Here is a 20,489-nt window from a genome sequence, read left to right on the forward strand (position 1 = left end):
AAACACGCTTTTCCAGCATATGCATGCATACACACACACACACAAACACAACATTGTGGTTTGTTCTGTTGTCATCACAATCATGACAATCAGCTTTAGCTTTCAAGAAGGCACTTGCCTTTACTGTCCGATATACATACTGGCATGCTAGTGAAACATACGAGACCGAGATTCTCAGAGCAATCTCTTCAACACCCCATTCTTCTATCCCGATATGCAGCACTATAGAGAAACTGGTATTAAAAGTAATAATTGAGTGAACAGCACCCTCACTTCACCAGCAAGCTCATCATCCAAGAGGAAGATGAAAGGTAGAAGTCTAGAAGGAGGAGGTATGAAAGAACCCAAAACAAAACACACGACAGGAAAGTCAAGAGATGGAGAGAGCTTTTAACAGGTCACTGGAGTGACAATTGGTAAGATAGTATCCCAGAATCCTTATTCTCCTGTACAGAAGTTCCATTAAGTATTTGCATGTTCTTGCTTGGCTATGAGTGAAAGACTCACAAGAGAGCATCAACAGTCTAGGAGGGAATCAGGGAGTAAGTGAAGACAGGCAGAAAACAGTTGCCTCTTATTGAAGATACATGGAGATAATAAGCTTCCCAGAACTTCATTCTTCATCCAGGTGCTTGGCAGAGCGCCTCTGCCTGCGCTGCAGCTCTGCCACTTGACACTTCAAGCTGCGCACTTCGGCTTCTAGTCGGGCCCCGGAGTGGTTTGACCCACTCAGCCAACCAAGCAGGACATACAGTGTAAGTAAACCTGACAGAAGCATAGTTTGCACAGAGCGATCAGGCACTGAGGTGACAATAAACATAAAGCAGGCCCCAAAGAGGACAAACTTGAGGCCCCACATGATGCGGCTCAAGATGGCGACCAACACACTCAACAGCAGCGACAACACCCAATAACCAAGCAGAGCAGCCAGGCCCCAGAGCAGCGCTGTCTGCACCTGTTCAGGGTTTAGCTTCAGGAACTGAGTTGCACGCTCCCCTGGAACACAAAAAAGAGAAAGGGAAAAGTTTTATAAAATCGTTCAACCCAGTGTGGCACTACACCATTTCATGACTATGGCACCACTACATTCCAGAAGGAAGCATCCCTCCCACAATGCATCAGTAAAGGCTCCACTACTAGTCCTAAGATGCTGCTGCTAATAGTAATAATAATAATAATAATAATAATAATAAGAAGAAGAAGAAGAAGAAGAAGAAGAAGAAGAAGAAGAAGAAGTCTGCATAATAAGTTTGATAATAAGTATCAGCAGCAAGAATACTACTGGCCCAAAAATGGAAGCAGGAAGAATTACCATCGATAGAAGAATGGAGAAAGAAATTAATGGACTACGCAGAATTAGATAAACTAACAGGAAGGATCTGAAACCGATGAGATCACAAGTTTACCAAGGACTGGAGCAAATTTATGGACTGACTATATGAAAAGCATTTGTGATACGCAAATAACGTTTGTGGGTTTACAGGAAGCTTTGTGAAGAAATAATATTAGAAACACTGTAAAAAAGGGAATAAGGGAATAGGTTTATTTAAAATAAAAGGCAATGTTAAATTTAGAATTGTGGATAGAAGATTAGAAAACGGAAGATTCACGGATGAGCTGAAGGAAGTCTATGTATTTGTGATAATATTGAAAATGTATGTTTAAATCTTGTATTGGAAACTGAATAAAAATAATTTAAAAGAAACTATTTACCTGAAATACGTTAAAATTAGATAATAAACGGCTTTTGAACAATATTTTCTGAACACTTTTTACAAAATCCATTTCACTTTTGGTGGTGTTGTCACCTTTGTCATTTTAAAAAGATCAGATTCAATTTGAAAGCTTTAACCCACTGACCCTGAAAATCAATTTTATACACACAGACGAAACACGGGGTTGGAATCTAATTAACCACTTCTGGATGCTTAAAGACTTGGATATGCCTAGAGGGATTTAAATCTGTACAACATTATCTGCCACAATCAAAAACACCATTTGGAAAGTCACATCCAGTTCACAAGCAGGAAGTGTATGTCTGAGAAATGCAAACACCTCTTGGGCAAACATGACTCATGCTGCATCTCTGAGCCAAAATAACAATAAGAACAATAATAAATTAGGAACCAGTATGGGTTCAATCGTATTCCTATATGCCAATCCCAACCCTGCTCCATCCCACCACCACCACTGACATAAGTTTAACATCACAAACCTATGCTTTATTTGCTTGGAAGACAGTCCTACTGAGTTGAGTAGGGCTGTAGCCTAGGTTGCTCATGCTTTAAAGACAAATAAGTAAGAAAGGGGGACTGAATATGCGACATCTTTTGGACTCCTGGGGTGGTATTCAGCTATGTTTGTCACAGAGTAAACCCACTGAAATGAACAAACATGGCTAAATTATGTTAATCAATTTCAATGGGTCTGCTCTAAGTAAAATTTAGTTGAACACCACTACCCTGTCTTTCCATCCAACCTATCTCCTGGTCACTTACCAGCTATTCCAAAGGAAGTAAGGAGCTGCCCTGTAATTTGAGCCACAACAAATAGTGCTGAAGAGATCCCAGAGGACACCATCCAGACCAGGGAAGAAATATTCTGCAAGAAGAGAAGATGCACACTTGAGTGTTTTCTATTCACTCCATTACCAGCTGTCAGAATTCAAAAGGGCTGTCCCTTTTGTCAGAACCCATCTGCTTGGGTAACGAAATGTAGCGATGGATAGCTCCCTCAGCTGATGAAATGAGTGGGAAAAGAGCAACAAGATGACATAAAACTGGTCAAAATCAGTTTTGTCATAGATTTAATTTAATCATCTAGAAAAAGCAGATGGTACAACTCTCCTTGGACTCATACCAACTCTGAACAAAGCTAAAGGAATGTATGCTGGAAATGTTCCCTCTTGTTTAAAATCCCAACACAAAGTAAACTAGCATGTCAAGGCAAAACTCTGACTGGTTTCCCCATCACCACCACATAGCAAAGTGTTCAATTATGTAATCCCCAACTGAATTCTAAAGTGGTTCAATCCAGAAAGACCTGTTCACTGTGCTTTCCCCCCTGAACATTTAGCTTATTTGTCCACCAGTTAGCGACTTGCCACAGATACATGAAAACCACTAAATATCATCATCATCATTTTACTGAATTTATATACCACCCTATACTCCCAGGTATAGGGGCAGTTCACATGAACTTCTTTCTTACCTCATTCAATATTCTAAAGTTCTCTCGTCCAATCAAATCCTCCATTGTCTCGCTCATGGCACGACTCACTTGGGACAGAAAGTCCGGTTCGGCATACTTTGCTCGCTTTGGCTCATTCCGGTACTGCTGGGCATCGGTTATTCCTATGTGAGTGAGCACAAGCAGTGCTACTACGGCCAAGATTGGTTTTGGCAGGGGCTGGAAGCAGCTCCGTAATGAGAGGCCCCATCGAGTCATGACTCCTGCTGTTGTCTTTGCAACCAACTTCTCTGCAAAATAGGAGAGATCCCTAAAGTCATGTTTATCTGGTACTGCAAGCAATCTAAGGAGTGACAAGGATGACATTTTAGCCATGCAAATATATGCCACCTCTTCTCACTACAACACCCACTACATAAAGTGAAATTAAGTAGGAAGGTGAGCAGAGCAGACTACTAAACTAGATGAAACCATTAGTTCCCATGCCAGAGTCAAATGCAAGCAAAATGGATTCTGCATACAGTACAAACAAAAAGTCGAACTTCATGCAAGAGGATGACCTGTACTAAGTACATTTTGCATGCAACAAGACAAACTGTGTTGAACAATAGATGTAACTGGATGAAGCACACACCCTCTGTACAAACACTAAGCCAGGGGTTGGGAACCTATGGCTCTCTAGATTAAGTTGAGCTCCAGCTCCCATTAGCCCCAGGCTAATAGGCAGATCAAGCAGCTCTCTAATGAACGCTGAAGACCATCGTACTCCTGTCTGCTCTGCAGTATTTTTCTGGCAACCTATACACAGAAGGACGCAGGGGGTCTACAAAGAGGAAGGCGAGACTCTCTCTTGCGGGTGCAGGACTGACTTGGTCTCAAGTCACTGGGTGAAAAGTCTAAATAAAGGGCCACGACCCCACATCCCCCTCCCGTTTCTCTTACTCCGCCTCCCACACACAATTCCCCCTCCCCTGTTTTTCTTCCCATTTTCTGAAGCCCCTCCTTAGCCTGACTTAGTCTCTCCCCCTGCACCTATTTACAGAAGCGCAGGGGATGGCCTGCTCCTGCCTTGAAGTCGTTAATGGCACGAGGGAGCTCCTTCTCCTGGCTGCTCCCGAGAGATTCGCGCTAAGATTCCCACCAGCAGCGCCGACCTGAGCAGGAGGGCGCACGCGCCGAACGGGGGCTGCTGATTGGCCGCCGCCGAGGAGAAAAAGCAGAGACGGGGCTGCTTACCTGGGTACTTGGCCTAGAGGGGAAGTCCGGAGCGAGCAGCTTTATCGCCCCCCCCACTGTCTTTCCATTCAGATATAGCTCCAATCCCCGTTGCACTCTGGGAAATGCAGTCCAAAAGGAACGAGCAAGGGGCGCCACGCTCTATCCAGGAGCATGCCGGGTATTGCAGTTCTTCTTTACAGCGACTTTCACACCAGTTAAAGCAACCACGCGCTTCCAATTATAGCGACAGATAGACTTTGCTGTCTGCTTCCCGCCGCAAATAGTGCGTCGGATCCAATCACAATTAGGCTCGAGGGTCGTTACTGGGATTTTACATTGTCATTCGGTGAGTGGTGCCGCCTTCAGGCTCCTAATTATGGAAGATATCTAGGTTCTTATCTCGATATGAAACTTCAAGGCTCCTTAAGGCATTTCTGCTGCCGCTTCTCTTCCCTGGGATAGAAGGGGAGATCTTTTTACGAAGTCAGGAGGGAACCTATATTGCAGCGCATGTAGCTTTAATTAACAAGAAGAAATAGCAAAGAGAGCGGCTCCCCTCTAACTTGGGGAGTTTATATCACGCGAAACCTATGATCTGACTTTTGAGCGTTTTCTGCACGCTTAAGAAAAGGATTTACGACGCTCCTGTGGTGTATTAACATCACAGGGCAGAGATGGAGTTGAGACTGGGCTGGATTTTCAGCAAAACATTCTCCTTACCAAACGCGTATCGGATAGCACTACAGTGGTACCTCAGGTTACATACGCTTCAGGTTACAGACTCCGCTAACCCAGAAATATTACCTCGGGTTAAGTACTTTGCTTCAGGATGAGAACAGAAATCGTGCTCCAGCGGCGCGGCAGCAGCAGGAGGCCCCATTAGCTAAAGTGGTGCTTCAGGTTAAGAACAGTTTCAGGTTCAGAACGGACCTCCGGAACGAATTAAGTACTTAACCTGAGGTACCACTGTAATAACCTCGTTAAACTGCAGAGGACAGGAAGAACCACTTCTGCTCTCCTGGACAGCGTTCAGGCAGGTGTCTTTGTGCCCCGCTGCCCTGGCGTGCGAACACCCTTGCACTTCCCAATGTACAGTACTTTAAAAACAAATACCTACGAAATAAGAGCTAGAAGGAGCAGCAGCAGCTGCTGCTCCATCTGCTACTGCAACCCGATGGATGCATTCCAATTCTTTAGCTCTCCATTGTTCTCTTGAATTTTGCCGCGAGAAAGAGGGGCGCGGAGCAAGAGCGGAAAGGCTTCCAAATACGGATTGGCACGCGCACAGCCGAACGCGGCTTCTCCTCGGTCCCAATGCATGCCGGGAGTTGTAGTTGTTGATCGGCACCGCTGGAGCCCTCCGGATCCGGAAGGTGGTTGCCTTTCCTGGTCCGTTTGGCCTCGCAGCGATTCCTTGGCTTTCCTTCCTTCCGGAAGTGCGGGGGCGGGAGGAAGAAGAAGAAGATTCCGCTTCCGGCCGGCTGCTGGAGTCTCCCGCGCGCTGGCGTCTGGCGCGCGGTACAGTTTAAAGAAGCTGGCCCCGGCCACCGGAAGTAGAATCCTCCTCCTCGATCTCGTGGCCCGGAAGTGGCCGTGAGGCAGAGACCGAAGAGGCGCTCGCCATGTCCCTCATATGCTCCAGTGAGTGACTCGCCTTCGCCTTTTCTCGTGCCCCTTTCGGCCTTCCGGCTCCTCACAGCATGAGGGGGCAGCGGGGAAGGGGAGGGAGCAGCCAGTGGTCTACAGTTGGTGGGGAAAGGGAAAGGGGGGGGGAATTTGAGGGTTCCAACCACAGTAATGCTGGTCATGAGGATGTGTATGATACATTGCTGTGGGCGGTTGCATGGCTCTCTCCTGTGTCCACAGAGCTCCCCATGCCCAATCTACTTGCCCCAGACCTTTAAAATAACCCAGTAGTACAATTCAGCAACAGTGCTTTTCTGGTCCCCGGTGGAGATGCTGAGGCTGAGAGTGTGTGGTTTCCCCAAGACTGCCTGACGAGTTTATAGAAGAGATGAGGTTCCAACAAGGGGGGGGGGGCTTCCTGCTTTGCAGTTCTGTCTCTTAGGGATGGTGTTTGTGACATTTTCCAGCTTGGTTTTATGCATGTTCATTCAGGAGTAAGTCTCAGCATACCTGAAGTAGCTAAATCTTTAGTAAGTATGTTTAGTTTTGCAGCCTCAACATTTGAGCCTCAATCTTGAAGCACAAAACTCTGGGTTGGATCTTTTAAGATTAATCTTAATTGTCTTTCTGAGGGTCCAAAGATGTTGGAATGGCAGGTACCGTATTTTTCGCTCTATAAGACGCACCAGACCACAAGACGCACCTAGTTTTTGGAGGAGGAAAACAAGAAAAAAAAATATTCTGAATCTCAGAAGCCAGAACAGCAAGAGGGATCGCTACGCAGTGAAAGCAGCAATCCCTCTTGCTGTTCTGGCTTCTGGGATAGCTGCACAGCCTGCATTCGCTCCATAAGACGCACACACATTTCCTCTTACTTTTTAGGAGGGAAAAAGTGAGTCTTATAGAGCAAAAAATAGGGTAAATAACATTCTTATGACCTTGCCTTTCATTTCTGGTAACAAAAACAATGGGTTACCCTGATCTGTCAGCTCAGAGATGAGAATGGACCCATTGGGTCATATAGACTGATCTCTGCCAGAAGACAAGATAGCATATGCTTTTATGCTGTATACTGCTTTGCAACATTTTATACGAAAATGCATTCTGTAATCTGTAAATAAATAAAAAGATAGCAAAATTTGGGCCACTGTTGTTATAATGGACAGGTACTTAAAAGATTCGCTTGGCAATGGGCACTGTTGTTGCACTGTATTTATTAGCCATTTAGTTTTCTTATATTTGTAATTCTTTGTAATTAATTAAAGTTATTAATTAATGTCATATTAAGGTGATGGAGTGCTTTACAGAATTTGATAATGATATCAGAGCAGCTCTGCAGCTGTTCCTATTTTTCAGATAAGCAACTGGGAATAAGTGGGGTGCCCAAAGCTGCTGAGTTATAATGTGAAACTTGGTTATTATACATTCAATAAGCAAAATAGTCTTTGATCGTATAGGCATTTCTTTGAACAGGCACCAGCCTCTGATTAACCTTCTTAATCAAACCAGAATGTAAATTTAGTTTACCATTACTTCATAGTCTGTAATGAGAGAACCTTATTTGAGTTATTTTTAGTGCAGGAAATACATTATTATAAAGAGGTGTTTGCACACTTCTGGTTAGCACTTTAAAAATACTCTTGGTGGTGTGCTATTTCCCCCTCCCTGGGTTATGCTATAGATGGAATATATCTTTAACAAACTTGTATAGTTCTGCAGAATTAGCAGGTACAACAGAGTAGCACAGACATCTTGTATATATGTAGATCACCTCCTGCTCAATGTATCTAGAAAACAGACTTGCCGAGTGAAGTGTATTTAAGATTTTGCTTTTAATTACTCTTTAGGCTGTTTTAATGCACCTGTAATTGTGCATTCAGATATGTGGGTGTACTTGGAATTCTGCATCTCGAGGCATTGAAAAAAATCTGTGGGTGTGATTTGAATGCATGACTTCTCTCTCTAGGACTTCAGACTTTCTCAGTCATATTCTATCAGATTCAGAATCTCTTACTAATTCTCTTTAGAGACTATGACAATCCTAATTGAATGTTAACTAATTTTAACTTTGTGCTTCACAGGTACCACATGCCAAATATTAAAGAGCATTGTTTTTATGATCGTTAAGATTATCAAATGGCCTCTACCCTCAGCTCTTTAGGTTTAGTTATTTCTATATATCTGGATTCTTTATACTTTAGGCCAAAATTATTTAGGCTTGACCTGGCTAAGATGGACAGGTTTTCTGACTGTCAATGGGAAAATCTAAATTATAACCTAAACAGTACTAGATAATAATAATAATAATAATAAATTTTATTTATATCCCGCCCTCCCCAGCCGAAGCCGGGCTCAGGGCGGCTAACAACAATAAAACAGTACAAAAGTACAACATAAACAACATTCTAAAATCATTCATTATAAAAATTAATTAATTCAAGCCACTAGCAACCATTGGGCCAGAGCTCTGCGAAGATTGCCGAGGGAGGGAGTCAGGCTGTGCCCTGGCCAAAGGCCTGGTGGAACAGCTCTGTCTTGCAGGCCCTGCGGAAGGATGTCAAGATGGGAAGCAGCAGACAGTAATTTTTTTGGCAAAGGAGTAATACTCTCTCAAAGTCTGCATTAATGGGTGGCACACACTTACGGTTCTTACACACTTGCAGTTTATTGCACATGTAGATGATTTCTGCCTTTTTCTTATTGATACAGCTATCACCTGCTGATTCCTTCCCCAGTCAGTAATCCAGTTTAGAATTTACACATTGCTCATCAGGGTGTGTGGGGAGGAGAGCCCCATTAGGCTAGTTCATTTGCTTCTGCTAGAACGCCAGTTAGCTGAATTCAGGCCATTAGCTTTTAATCTTTTATTTGTACGCCACTTTCCCAAAGTTAAAACCATGCTCAAGGCAGCTTACAACAACAAAAAACACATAACTAGAAACATAACAAAAGTAGTCATAAACACAGTGTTAAAAATTAAGATATATAAGGTAGGTGCCAAATAGCTCCTTAACCCAAGGTTGCAGTCGCCAAAATGAAATGTCTAGTTGCCATTTTTGGGCAAGACGGTTCTAAAGTCTTATTTTTCAAATGATGGACTGATTGATTCTCAGTTAAACATCTGTCATTGAGCTTGAGCTAGGTTAAGAGCTTTGAGAACTTAAAGAAGAAAAGTCACTTGATCCAGGGACAGCGTATATATATTGCCCTATTCCGACCTCTCTTTTTTTAATGATGTCTGCTCCTGCTCAGGCTGCACAGACAAAGCAATTTGGTTCCAGAAATTCATTGTGATTGTGCAGATAAAATATAACTGATAGAATTCTACAGGATGAGGTATTCGGGTGCGGAAACAGTCCAGATCCAGTGATCCCCAGATGATGGAGATGTCAGGCGCCATCCTAGCCCCCAAGCATCTTCACTTGGTCACAAGTGGTCGAAAGCCAACTGCAAGATGCGCCTGGCTAATTTCGAACACCACATAAACAATAAACACAACATACGACAAAATCGAACAATTTCTACATAAGATACAAAATAAAGGTACAAAAAATTAACAGCAACAACCCCCTCTAAACAATACTGCAGCCGAGGATTCTGTTCTGCAGCCTCAGCTTTTGTAACTGGAGTCATTCAGGGCCCCGCCCTCCCAGGTCAGGAAGAAAAATGCTTCCAAGGCAGGGAGCAGGTCTCTGAGGATGGGTTCACATTATGGTCAATTTATGAAAAACATTCCTATGTTGAGTTCTCACCGGTAATGTCCAGGAATTGCTATCCATGTTGTAACATTTTCCTGCTCCTGCTCCTGCTCCACATAATTGGCTGCTGCTTGTGGGGTGGGGAAATGGGCAGTGCAGTGATGTCATGAGGCAGGAACAAATAGATCTGTGACATCCAATGTAACCCTTCAGCATTAGGCTGCTAGTTGGCAGGATTTTCTAATATATGTGCTTCCATGACTGAAATTTAACAAGTGGAAGGGCTAAAATTCAGCTTTGACCATTGTGCATTGATGTCTAGCAATTGTGTGTTAGACATTGGGTTGGTTCCATACCAAGTTAGCTCAGCTTGGGTCTTGCTGAAATCAGTGGGACTTGGGTTCAGCTAACTTGATCCTGACGCAACCCATAGTATGTGACATACTGTGCATCTTTGGTTGGTAGGCTTTGTGAAGTCTTAGAATCATTTAATTGTAGAGTTGAAAAGGGACCCTGAGGTCTTTTGATTCTGTGGTTTTGCTTTTGGTGTCAATTTACAAATATGACATGAAGGAATACAAATATTAAAACAGTTGCATTTGATTTTTTTAAAAATCACTATTGGGACAGAAGAAGAATCAGAAGAAGAAACTTAAATGTCTTCCTTTTTAAACTTAAATAAGTAGTAGGAACACAATCTTCTTCAAAGCTTATACATGCTTCAATTTAAAGAGCACATGAATGTGTGTTTTTCTGTGGCAGGATTTGGGCACAGCCCAAATTGATTGAAAGATTGTGTAGTTTAGTGCATTGTGTTATGGCTCAGATCAGCTTAGGCAAGGAAGAATAAGTTGCACATGAGTACATACTGGAAGTTGTGCCTTTCAGGAGTTCAGTGGTGGCTGATGCCCATTGAGTTTGGTAGGGCAGAGCAAGAAGTCAGAGGCTAAGGGTAGGTGGAGCCAGAGGCAATGACTAGCAGACTCAAACAATTAGAGTTTTGTCCCCATTCTCCCTGCCGAGTTCTACAAAGGTAACACAGGAGTCTAAAGTGGAGGAGGCAACAAGGGCCACCTCCTTGGACCGGATGTAAGAAAGAAGGCATATCACCCTCTCACCCTCTCCCACCTGGTCACCCTCTCCCACCTTTGGAAGAACTGTACGGTTCCCGTTGCCTTAGGAAAGCAAACAACATCCTGCAGGATCCATCTCACCCGGGATACAGTCTGTTTGCACTACTGCCTTCTGGCAGGAGGTATAGAAACATCAAGTCTAGGACAAATAGACTGAAAAACAGTTTCTATCCAAGAGCTGTGGCCTTTTTGAATGCTGTAACTCGATAGTGAGACCTGGGAGTTTGATGGGTGTGGGTGTGGGTGTGGTTGGAAGGTGGTTTGTTTGGTTGTTGCTGTTGTTTTGCTTTTGTTGTTTTTAAGGGTTGGCATCCAATTTCGTTGCACTTGTGCAATGTTGCACTAGTGTAATGACAATAAAGAATCTATCTATCTATCTATAGTCGGTGGGGGAAGCACTGGCTGAGGGCTGAGGGCAAACATAGGCTGCCGGTGCAGTGCTCCATTCTCCCTGCAAACCAGCCTCCATTGTCAGGGCCAGTTCTTCACACAATGCCTAAACTAGTAATTCTGGAGCTTGATTAATTTTGTAGTTCATGCTCTTGTTATGCTCTTGTTTTACAAAAGTATAGATAATCAAAAAGAAACAGGATGTGCTACAACATTTTTACTGTAGATTCCATTGGGCTGGGATACTTCATTTCCACTATTAATTCTGTATCTCTACTTCGTAAAGTGCTGTGAAACATGGATGGTTGAATGACTTTTGCCAATTCTTTCTATTGTCCCTTTTCTTGCAGTTTCAAATGAGGTGCCTGAGCATCCCTGTGTGTCTCCTGTCTCAAACCATGTCTATGAGAGAAGGCTGATTGAAAAGTATATTGCAGAGAATGGGACTGATCCAGTGAACAACCAGCCACTGTCTGAAGAGCAACTCATAGATATAAAAGGTGAGGAAGGACAGAAGAGTCAGAGGCACTGGAGTCTCCCTTGTGTTTGATAAACAGTTGAGTGTGGAGTTGCCAATCTTAGTCTTCTCCTTTTAAGACCTTGGGTGGCAGGGAATTCTTGAAACCTGATTGCTGACTGATAAAGGGTGTTGTGCTTGAACAAATGGTCAGAGAGTATAGAGTCTGACAATACTTGAAGAGCACAACATTAGTTACCCTTGTTCCAGGGTATGCTGAAACCAGGATATTATGAGGTACTAGTCTAGCATATTGCACAACAGGAAAAGCTAAATCAAATATTGATAAGGATAATCTCTCTGCCTTGCTATTTTGTTGTCTAATATGACTGTTCCAAACGCATCAGGGCCCGGTGAGCTTATAAATGGGTCTAGATAAAGGAAGGGTTGCTAACAAAAGTATTTGGTGACCCTCCAAATGCTGTTGGACTACTTCTCTTACCATCACTGGCCATGCTGGTTGAGAAAGATGGAGTGTAGGACCATCTAGAGGGCCACAGCTTACCCACTTTTGCTTTTAACCCAAGAGCAGTCTGCATACTCCCCTCAGTAACATCAGCATCTATGTCCTCCCACTTGTCTTGCCGCTTCAGCAAAACTCCCTCTACCCCAGCTCTTCTCCTTAGCTTGCTTGTGGTTCCTTCCATCTGACCCACAATCCCTGTGGCCTTTTGCTCCCCCCCACAGTTCACATTTTTGACTTCTCAATGCATGGATGTCATAAGCAATGGATAAAGGCAAATAGGTGGTTGTTGAATTGCAGCAGTTAAAAAAGCTTGCAAAAGGCATGTGCCTTTTGAAACATTCTTCCAAGCAGCCTTGATTTTAAAGGCGTGTAAGGCAGGTTTGTAAGGATAATAATGGACGGCTCTTTCTAGAAGTAATTCTTTCTTGTTCCTTTGTAATCCCCAGTTGCCCACCCAATTCGGCCAAAGCCACCATCTGCTACTAGCATTCCAGCCATTCTAAAGGCACTTCAAGATGAATGGGTAAGTATCTTTAAAATATATATATTGGGGGGCTCCTCCTCTGCTTGCTGAGATGATGGAACTGGAAACCATAAACGCCTAAAAACTTTTACCGCTTAGCCCACAGGATAGCAGCTATTACTTTGTTTCAACCATAGACTTATTATACTTCTACGGACTTTCAAAGATTGACAGACCTGTGTTCATTTGTTTTCAAATGTATCAGAGAGTTTACAAGTATACACATTTTGTTTTTGTTGTACTAAATCATGTATATTATGCAATAAGAATTACAGTGCTATCTGGTATACTGGTCTTTGTGTTGTTTGTGTTGTTTGTTGTGTTAAGTTTGCAACACAGGGGTTTGTTGTTCTGTAAAGATCAGTTACTATGCTGATGTGCTTCCTTAGGATGCTGTCATGCTGCACAGTTTCACGCTACGCCAGCAGCTGCAAACTACACGTCAGGAATTGTCCCATGCACTATACCAGCATGATGCTGCCTGCCGTGTCATTGCCCGTCTCACCAAAGAGGTCACTGCTGCGAGAGAAGGTAAAGACTCAGAAGATGATATGTTCTTTGGGTGATGTCCAGGGAAGCAGTCCACAGTGCCAGCTTTAACCTGCCAAACCACCTTTTCTCTCTCTCTTCCCAGCTTTGGCAACTCTGAAACCCCAGGCTGGCCTCATCGTTCCCCAGGCTGTACCTTCTTCACAACCCAACGCTGTGGTAAGTCACACACATGCATCAGTCAATAATTCTCTTTGTGCTCTGTCTTTCTTCTCTGGGCTAATCATGCTCTTCATTGTCTTCCTGCAGGGTGCTGGTGAACCAATGGACTTAGGAGAGCTGGCTGGAATGACCCCAGAGATTATCCAGAAGGTAAGAAATATCCCTGGCTTGCTATTTGCCATCCAGATCATGCTATAGCTATACAGTTATGATCTTCCAATCTGAGCTCTATAGCTGGCTTTGTCTGTAGGAACATGCCACTTTCACACTGTTGTGCCTTCCCTTTCTACATTACGGCTGCAGTGTCTGACAGGTCAATCAGTTGCAGCTTCTTCCGCTCTCCTGCTTTTCAGGAATCACTGATAGCACCCTGGCTGGCAGAGCAAGCAGAAAAGGGTGGGCAGACAGATGCAATAGCCTCATCTCTGTCCTGGGGCCATTCCCCAGCAGCAACAGGCAAAAAGTAGAGTGGGTCAGCAGCATTGTCCCCTGCTTATTGATGTGCTAGCATACCATGCTTGAAGCTGGTTTCTCCTAATGCTGTTCTGTTTTGCAGCTTCAAGACAAAGCCACGGTGCTGACCACGGAGCGTAAAAAGGTGAGTGCCCCTATCTCAATGTTTGCTCTACAGGCGGGGAAGCACTGAGTTATCCAGGGGTGCTTGCAGTATGTTTGTTCTCATGATTGCTGCAAAGGTGCAACTCCCTGTGCTAGGATGCTCCTGTTACAAGGAGTTTAGTTCTATGTTGTCTTTTTGGCAGAGAGGGAAGACCGTGCCGGAGGAGCTGGTGAAGCCGGAAGAACTCAGCAGGTACCGGCAGGTGGCTTCACATGTGGTGAGTATGGTGATCATAATTTATTGGGAAGGCTACCATGAAGGAATCATCTCATTTAAGCCGAACACTTCCTAGGTTTTACCAAAAATACTGTTGAGCATCCTCTCTCCATCTGAACTACTCTGCACTAGCTATCCATTGATCTAAGCCAGGGGTAGAGAACCATGACAGGCTACTTTGACAGATGGGCAGGATTCCACTCACCTGTCAATCACCTGGTGTCAGGTGACAAGCAAGACTTGAAATCACCACTGACCGGTGCTGACTTGAAATCTGCTTTCTGTAGGGGTCACCCAATGCTGGAGGGCATGCTGTCACCACCTACCATCTGATACATGATGACAGCAACCCTTCTTTGCCAATGAACAATTAGGAGTACACTTTAAGGCTCTCTATTGTGAATTGGAAGCTGCATCTCTGCCTGCCTCACACCTGATCTCTTATATGCCAGGCTTGGACTGGAGGTTTTCCTTGTCCTCTGGAAGTTTAACCATACAGTGGTGCCCCGCAAGACGAATGCCTCGCAAGACAGAAAACCCGCTAGACAAAAGGATTTTCCGTTTTTGAGCTGCTTCGCAAGACGATTTTCCCTATGGGCTTGCTTTGCAAGACAAAAACGTCTTGCGAGTGTTCTGATTTTTTCCCGCTTTCCCCCCTCTTTTTCTAAGCCGCTAATAGCCTTTTAGCCGCTAATCCGCTAATCCTTTAATAGCCGCTAAGCCTTTAATAGCCGCTAATCCGCTAATAGGGTTGCTTCGCAAGACGAAAAAACCGCTAGACGAAGAGACTCGCGGAACGGATTAATTTCGTCTTGCGAGGCACCACTGTATTTTGCAACATGCTGGCCTGGAGTGTGAAGGCTCTGAGTTCTTGGACCTCTGTTGCCTCCTCCAGCCTTTCCAAATTAACAATACTTGCTGCTTTTGCGGCCGAGACCAAACTGGTGTTGCTCTTTGCTACCAGCTTCTCGCTTGATTCTGGAACAACTTCAAGCTCATTTACCATTTGATTGCACAAGGAAGTAATTATTAATACCAGGATCACCACCGTTCTTTCATTACTGTTGCTGTGGGCTTGGAGCCGAGTCTGCAGATTCCTGTCAAATCACGAGGAAAGACTGTTCTATCAGGGATACAAATTGGGAAAAGTTTGGGATCAAGCCAAGTGTTTGCAGACACTCCTCTTGTATAAGATGAGTCGTTTTGCTTGACTCTTGTTGAGATGAAGCAGTAGGCCCTCTCTCATCCTTTGCACTGAAACGTTAATGTCAACAATGTTGCTTTTGCACAGGGACTACACAGTGCCAGTATTCCTGGCATCCTTGCTCTCGACTTGTGTCCTTCTGACACCAACAAGATCCTCACAGGTATGTTAAGACTTCTGTTTCAGTTCCTTTCCTGAGTAAAGTGTTAGGACAGTTTGAGCCAATGGGGTCCTTTGCTCTCTTCAAAAGCCACTTCTTCTCCTTTGGTTTCATGCTTGGGTTTGCATGTAGGTATGGGCAGATCAACCTATTTTCATTCCGGGTTACTTTTGCTTGTGGTTGATCTTGGGTCTATCCTGTCTGGGGTTTTGTAGATTAAAATGAAACTACAAAAACATTTCAGATATTATATACATTTGTCCTGTAAAGTACTCATTTCTGTATGCTTTCCAATGCATTTCTCCCTAAAATACTCATTTTTCTATGAATTTTGTTTTTGCAATGCATGAGTCCCAATACAAGATGTGCTGAAGGAGTGTAGGGCGCTCTCCTTCACTGGGCCTTTGTGGTCTTTTTGTTTTCCAGGTGGAGCTGATAAGAATGTTGTTGTCTTTGACAAGACCTCAGAGCAGATCCTGGCGACACTGAAAGGTCACACCAAGAAGGTCACCAGTGTAGTCTTCCATCCTTCCCAGGTAAAGACTGTCTTTTGTTGCCTGCTCCATTCCCTCCACCCCATGCCCATTATTTATATTTATTAAAATATTTAATATAACTTTAGCGTGTTGTTGAATTTCCTCTGCAGTTGCCTGAAACAACTGTATGATCTCCCTTGAGGTCCCCTTATAGATAGAGAATGCACTCCATAGGTCGTCCCTTGAGCTGATGATTAAGGACACAACTGTTCTGAATTCAGTAAACAAAGCTCTTGTTTCAGCCTAACTCTTCGGGCTTTATTTGCTCTCCCCTGCAGGAACTGGTGTTCTCGGCTTCGCCAGATGCTACTATCCGGATCTGGTCAGTCCCCAGTGTTTCATGTGTGCAGGTTGTGCGTGCCCATGAGAGTGCCGTGACAGGGTTGAGTCTCCATGCCACAGGCGATTACCTACTGAGCTCCTCTGATGACCAGGTGAGATCGAAACCAGAGGTGGTCAGGCCCAGACTGTGTTAACTGTAAAGCTCTTCATGCTAAAATGACATCTGCAAAATGTGAAGCTGCACTTGCTTATTTGCTTATTAGCTTTATTTTAAACATTTCTATCTCATTTTTTAACATAACAATTCTTCCAAAGTGGTTCACACTTTAGAGATAACAATTAATAAAACAATCTAGTTCACAATGAAAAGGTACAAACATTGACATTTTTTTTAAAAATCCAAAACATAAAACAGTAAAGATTAGTCAAAGCAAGCTTTCCAGAAGAGACATTTTGCCATATACAAACCCTCCACCTTTCCTCTCTTTCAGTATTGGGCTTTCTCCGACATCCAGACCGGCCGTGTTCTCACCAAGGTCACAGATGAAACTTCTGGCTGTGGTAGGGGCTCTTCATTTGGTATTTTGGTGAAACTTGCTTGGGTGAGGGGAGAGTCTGCATGTTTAGTGTGGTTTTGTTTCGCCATAATGTTAAACCATAGTTCAAGCATAGCTTTCCTCCAGCCTTGTTCACTCCCCTTCCAGTACAGCCTCAAGGAGGAATCCAAAAACCGCTGCTTCTGGTTTTTGTGTAACCACAGCTTGCAGTGTTGGCTGAACCTGGACAAACCGAGTTGTCACGACTGTGGTTAATGGAAACAAGTTAATATCAAGTAATAGTTTATTTGCTTATTTCAACTGAGTTTATTTAAGGTTAATCACAGTTTAGCATGTTGCACAAACTCTAAACTGTGGTTAATCTAAACCAGAAGTGGCAGCTTCTAATCTACTTATGATTGCACTGGGGAAGAAGGGAGACTTTCGATGAGCCTTGTGCAGAGGGCTAGGCTCATTCTCATAAAGCTGAACTATAGATTAGCGTCATTCCCAAGCACAGCTCATGTTTTGATACATGGGTGGAAGAAGGCTGGGTAGGGACTTCATTTCCCTATAGGAATGGCTTACTCTCAGCTTTGTGATGATTCACTATCTCCTTTCTCTGCAGCGCTGACCTGTGCCCAGTTTCATCCTGATGGGCTTATTTTTGGGACAGGAACAATGGACTCTCAGATTAAGATCTGGGACTTGAAGGTGAGAAAAGGCTTGGAATATTGAGCTTCTTCATGATATCTACCTTAAGGATAGCTGATGATGTTATGTGACACATATAGAATATTCCAAAGTGCTTTATAAATGCTGACTCCTTGTCCATATTGTTGAATGAGAAATTGCATAAAAGCTAGGCTTGCACAGTCTTATGAGATCTCAAAAGCCTGCTCTGCAATAACTCAGAACAGGGCTTTTGACATGACTGTCCCAGTTCTGTGGAAGAGCAATCCTGTTGAGATATGACAGCCACACGCTATCTGCACTTTTTGGGGAAAATGGAAGACATTTGTGTTCCAACACGCTTTCCCAGGTGGATAAATGGGTATTTGCCAGGAATGTCTACTTGTTAGGGTTTTAGTCTTGTTTTAAATGTATATGTTGTTTTTGTTGTTTTAACTGCTTTTGATTATATTATGTATAAATTGCCTTGAGACAGTGGTTTAGAAAGTAATTGATAGACATTGATTATAATGGTACTAATATGAGCAAGGAATACTCAAGAGGTGCTACTACTGCCCATTCTAGAGCTGGAACTAGATTTAGAATAGCCAAAAATTCTACTACTATCTTCTAGATATCTCCTGTAGTTTTTGTTAAGTGAATGGTGCCACAGACCGCCTGAGTGGGTTATGCAAACCCTCTGGGGTCCACAGACCACCAGTTGAGAACCACTGAGTTAGAGACATCTCACATGGATGTCATGAGAAAGTGGTGCTTATTAACATGCTTAAATTTTCTATACAATTTCAGCAGGAGTCTTCTAGGGCCCCTACTGCAAGTTCTCCAACATCAAAAGATTCATTTGCCACTGAAAACTCTTTGGAAGCACTTCATCTTTTCTTTCAGTGACTCTTAACCTGTTTTGGGGCCCACGCTGTGGGTTAAACCACAGAGCCTAGGACTTGCTGATCAGAAGGTCGGCGGTTCGAATCCCCTTGACAGGCTGAGCGCCCTGCCAACCTAGCATTTCGAAAGCACATCAAAGTGCAAGTAGATAAATAGGTACCGCTCCGGCGAGGAGGTAAACGGCGTTTCCGTGCGCTGCTCTGGTTCGCCAGAAGCGGCTTAGTCATGCTGGCCACATGACCCAGAAGCTGTATGCCGGCTCCCTTGGCCAATAAAGCGAGATGAACACCACAACCCCAGAGTCGGTCATGACTGGACCTAATGGTCAGGGGTCCCTTTACCTTTACCGAAAGACCAGTTTTAATTACCTGTCTACCTGAAAGTTGCTATCACTTCCAAAGAGGAGCCAGACTCAAAATGCCATGCAGAAAGTATGTCAGAGGGAGGATAAACTCACTCTCTTATTCACTGTGCAGGCAGGGAAGGTGTAGAAGCTTTGCATCCTTTGGGAAGATAGGATCAGGCCTAACCTGTCTCTAACACATACGGACTTGTTTTTCTCAGGAACGGACCAACGTTGCAAACTTCCCAGGACACTCTGGCCCTATTACTAGCATTGCCTTCTCTGAGAATGGGTACTACCTGGCCACTGCTGCTGACGACTCCTCTGTCAAACTCTGGGATCTGCGCAAACTGAAGAACTTTAAGACCCTGCAACTGGACAACAACTTTGAGGTTTGTGTGACCCTCTCTTGCTCTAGTAGGCCTGTATTCCTTCCCTTTCTTTTCTTGACAGCACTTGGAATTTTCTCAGGTTCCTCCCCATCATTTTAAAGCCCAGTGCAACCATTTTCTCTACACTTTTGGCAGCTCTCTGAACCTTGCACAGCTGCTTCCTCTAGTTTGGCGCTCCTCCTTTAAATGGAAAGAGGTTGCTACTGTCCCAGCCTGAGAGGACTGGGCCCAGCTACTTCTGAAGTGGATGTGTTCATCTCAAATACAATTTTCCTCTTTAGGTGAAGTCCCTCATATTTGACCAGAGTGGCACCTATTTGGCCCTAGGAGGCACTGATGTCCAAGTCTACATTTGTAAGCAATGGACGGAGGTTCTCCACTTCACAGGTAAGGGAGGTTCTGGGTCTTTTGTGCCATTCTTGAGGGGCTTTATATTCAGACATTTGTACTATTGGCCGGTATCACTGTTTGTGGTGTGTGAGGTGACAAAACAATGAAATAATTTCTCACTCAACTGTCTTTGTTTCCTTTCCTACAGAGCATAGCGGCCTGACCACAGGAGTGGCCTTTGGGCATCATGCTAAGTTCCTTGCTTCGACAGGCATGGACAGAAGCCTGAAATTCTACAGTGTGTAGTTTCTCCTACCAGGATGTGATGAGAGCAGAGCCTATTCTTCACTGTAGTGTTGAGATAATCGGGGCAACCATGGGGCACATGGGTGGAGGGTGGGAGGGATATGGGGGGAAATAGGGTGCATCATAGCTTTTTATCTTGGTTCAGGCTACTTGTAGAATGGAAAGTTGAGCCCAGTACTAAATGGATTTGTTTTCCTCTGTTCCTTCAGCTTTGTCTGTGCTGTGATTGTAACAATATTGAGCCAAACCCATCCAGTGTTGACCATCAAATGAGGGTTGGTGGCAGGAATTAAGGCTGAGGAAAGGGATGGGGAGATGTTCAGGTTTTTTGTATGCAACTCTCTAGTTTCATTAAAAAAGAATATTAAACTATAACCATTTAAGTGTCTCAATAAGCAAATGCACGGGGAAGCTGTACCTCTCTCTCTCACACACTCAAGCATAAAAACATTTCAGCCTCACTAGGTACTTTCATATCACTAGAAACTTATGAGACACAGTGGAATGAAATATCAG

The 20,489-nt window shown here is 43.9% G+C and overlaps 2 protein-coding genes across 7 annotated transcripts; one reads left to right on the plus strand and one right to left on the minus strand.

The window, feature by feature from the left end:
* Positions 1–370: 370 nt before the first annotated feature.
* Positions 371–9,932, minus strand: TMEM109 (transmembrane protein 109). 6 transcript variants are annotated; one of them, XM_082221714.1, is made up of 5 exons: positions 9,786–9,846; positions 4,426–4,860; positions 3,211–3,479; positions 2,499–2,601; positions 371–996 (listed from the first exon to the last, which is right to left on the minus strand). In XM_082221714.1, exons 3-5 carry the CDS (start codon positions 3,445–3,447, stop codon positions 614–616), a joined length of 723 nt encoding a protein of 240 aa, XP_082077840.1. In that variant the 5' UTR covers positions 3,448–3,479; positions 4,426–4,860; positions 9,786–9,846; the 3' UTR covers positions 371–613. The 6 variants fall into 6 exon arrangements, with proteins under 6 accessions (XP_082077840.1, XP_082077842.1, XP_082077843.1 ...); XM_082221716.1 differs by having other exon boundaries at positions 4,426–4,903; positions 9,786–9,830; XM_082221717.1 differs by lacking the exon at positions 9,786–9,846 and adding an exon at positions 5,525–5,654.
* On the plus strand, positions 5,881–20,337 carry PRPF19 (pre-mRNA processing factor 19). The gene is made up of 16 exons (XM_082221083.1): positions 5,881–6,048; positions 11,605–11,754; positions 12,684–12,760; positions 13,150–13,291; positions 13,395–13,468; positions 13,559–13,621; positions 14,028–14,069; positions 14,233–14,307; positions 15,598–15,673; positions 16,097–16,206; positions 16,485–16,640; positions 16,980–17,049; positions 17,653–17,738; positions 19,167–19,337; positions 19,619–19,724; positions 19,876–20,337. The coding sequence occupies exons 1-16, from the start codon at positions 6,030–6,032 to the stop codon at positions 19,971–19,973; spliced, it is 1,515 nt and encodes a 504-aa protein (XP_082077209.1). The 5' UTR covers positions 5,881–6,029; the 3' UTR covers positions 19,974–20,337.
* The last annotated feature ends 152 nt before the right edge of the window (positions 20,338–20,489 follow it).

Source organism: Podarcis vaucheri, assembly GCF_965113315.1.
Source record: "Podarcis vaucheri genome assembly, chromosome: 1".
Classification (NCBI taxonomy): Eukaryota; Metazoa; Chordata; class Lepidosauria; order Squamata; family Lacertidae; genus Podarcis; species Podarcis vaucheri.

Coding starts and splice junctions, on each gene's coding strand:
- TMEM109 (XM_082221718.1), bottom strand. CDS start 3,447: ATGACTCGATGGGGCCTCTCATTACGGAGCTGCTTCCAGCCCCTGCCA. Junction 2,602..3,210: donor ACTTTAGAATATTGAATGAG/GTAAGAAAGAAG, acceptor CTCTTCTTGCAG/AATATTTCTTCCCTGGTCTG. Junction 997..2,498: donor TACTTCCTTTGGAATAGCTG/GTAAGTGACCAG, acceptor TTTGTGTTCCAG/GGGAGCGTGCAACTCAGTTC.
- PRPF19 (XM_082221083.1), top strand. Junction 13,292..13,394: donor GGTCACTGCTGCGAGAGAAG/GTAAAGACTCAG, acceptor CTCTCTTCCCAG/CTTTGGCAACTCTGAAACCC. Junction 16,207..16,484: donor TAGTCTTCCATCCTTCCCAG/GTAAAGACTGTC, acceptor TCTCCCCTGCAG/GAACTGGTGTTCTCGGCTTC.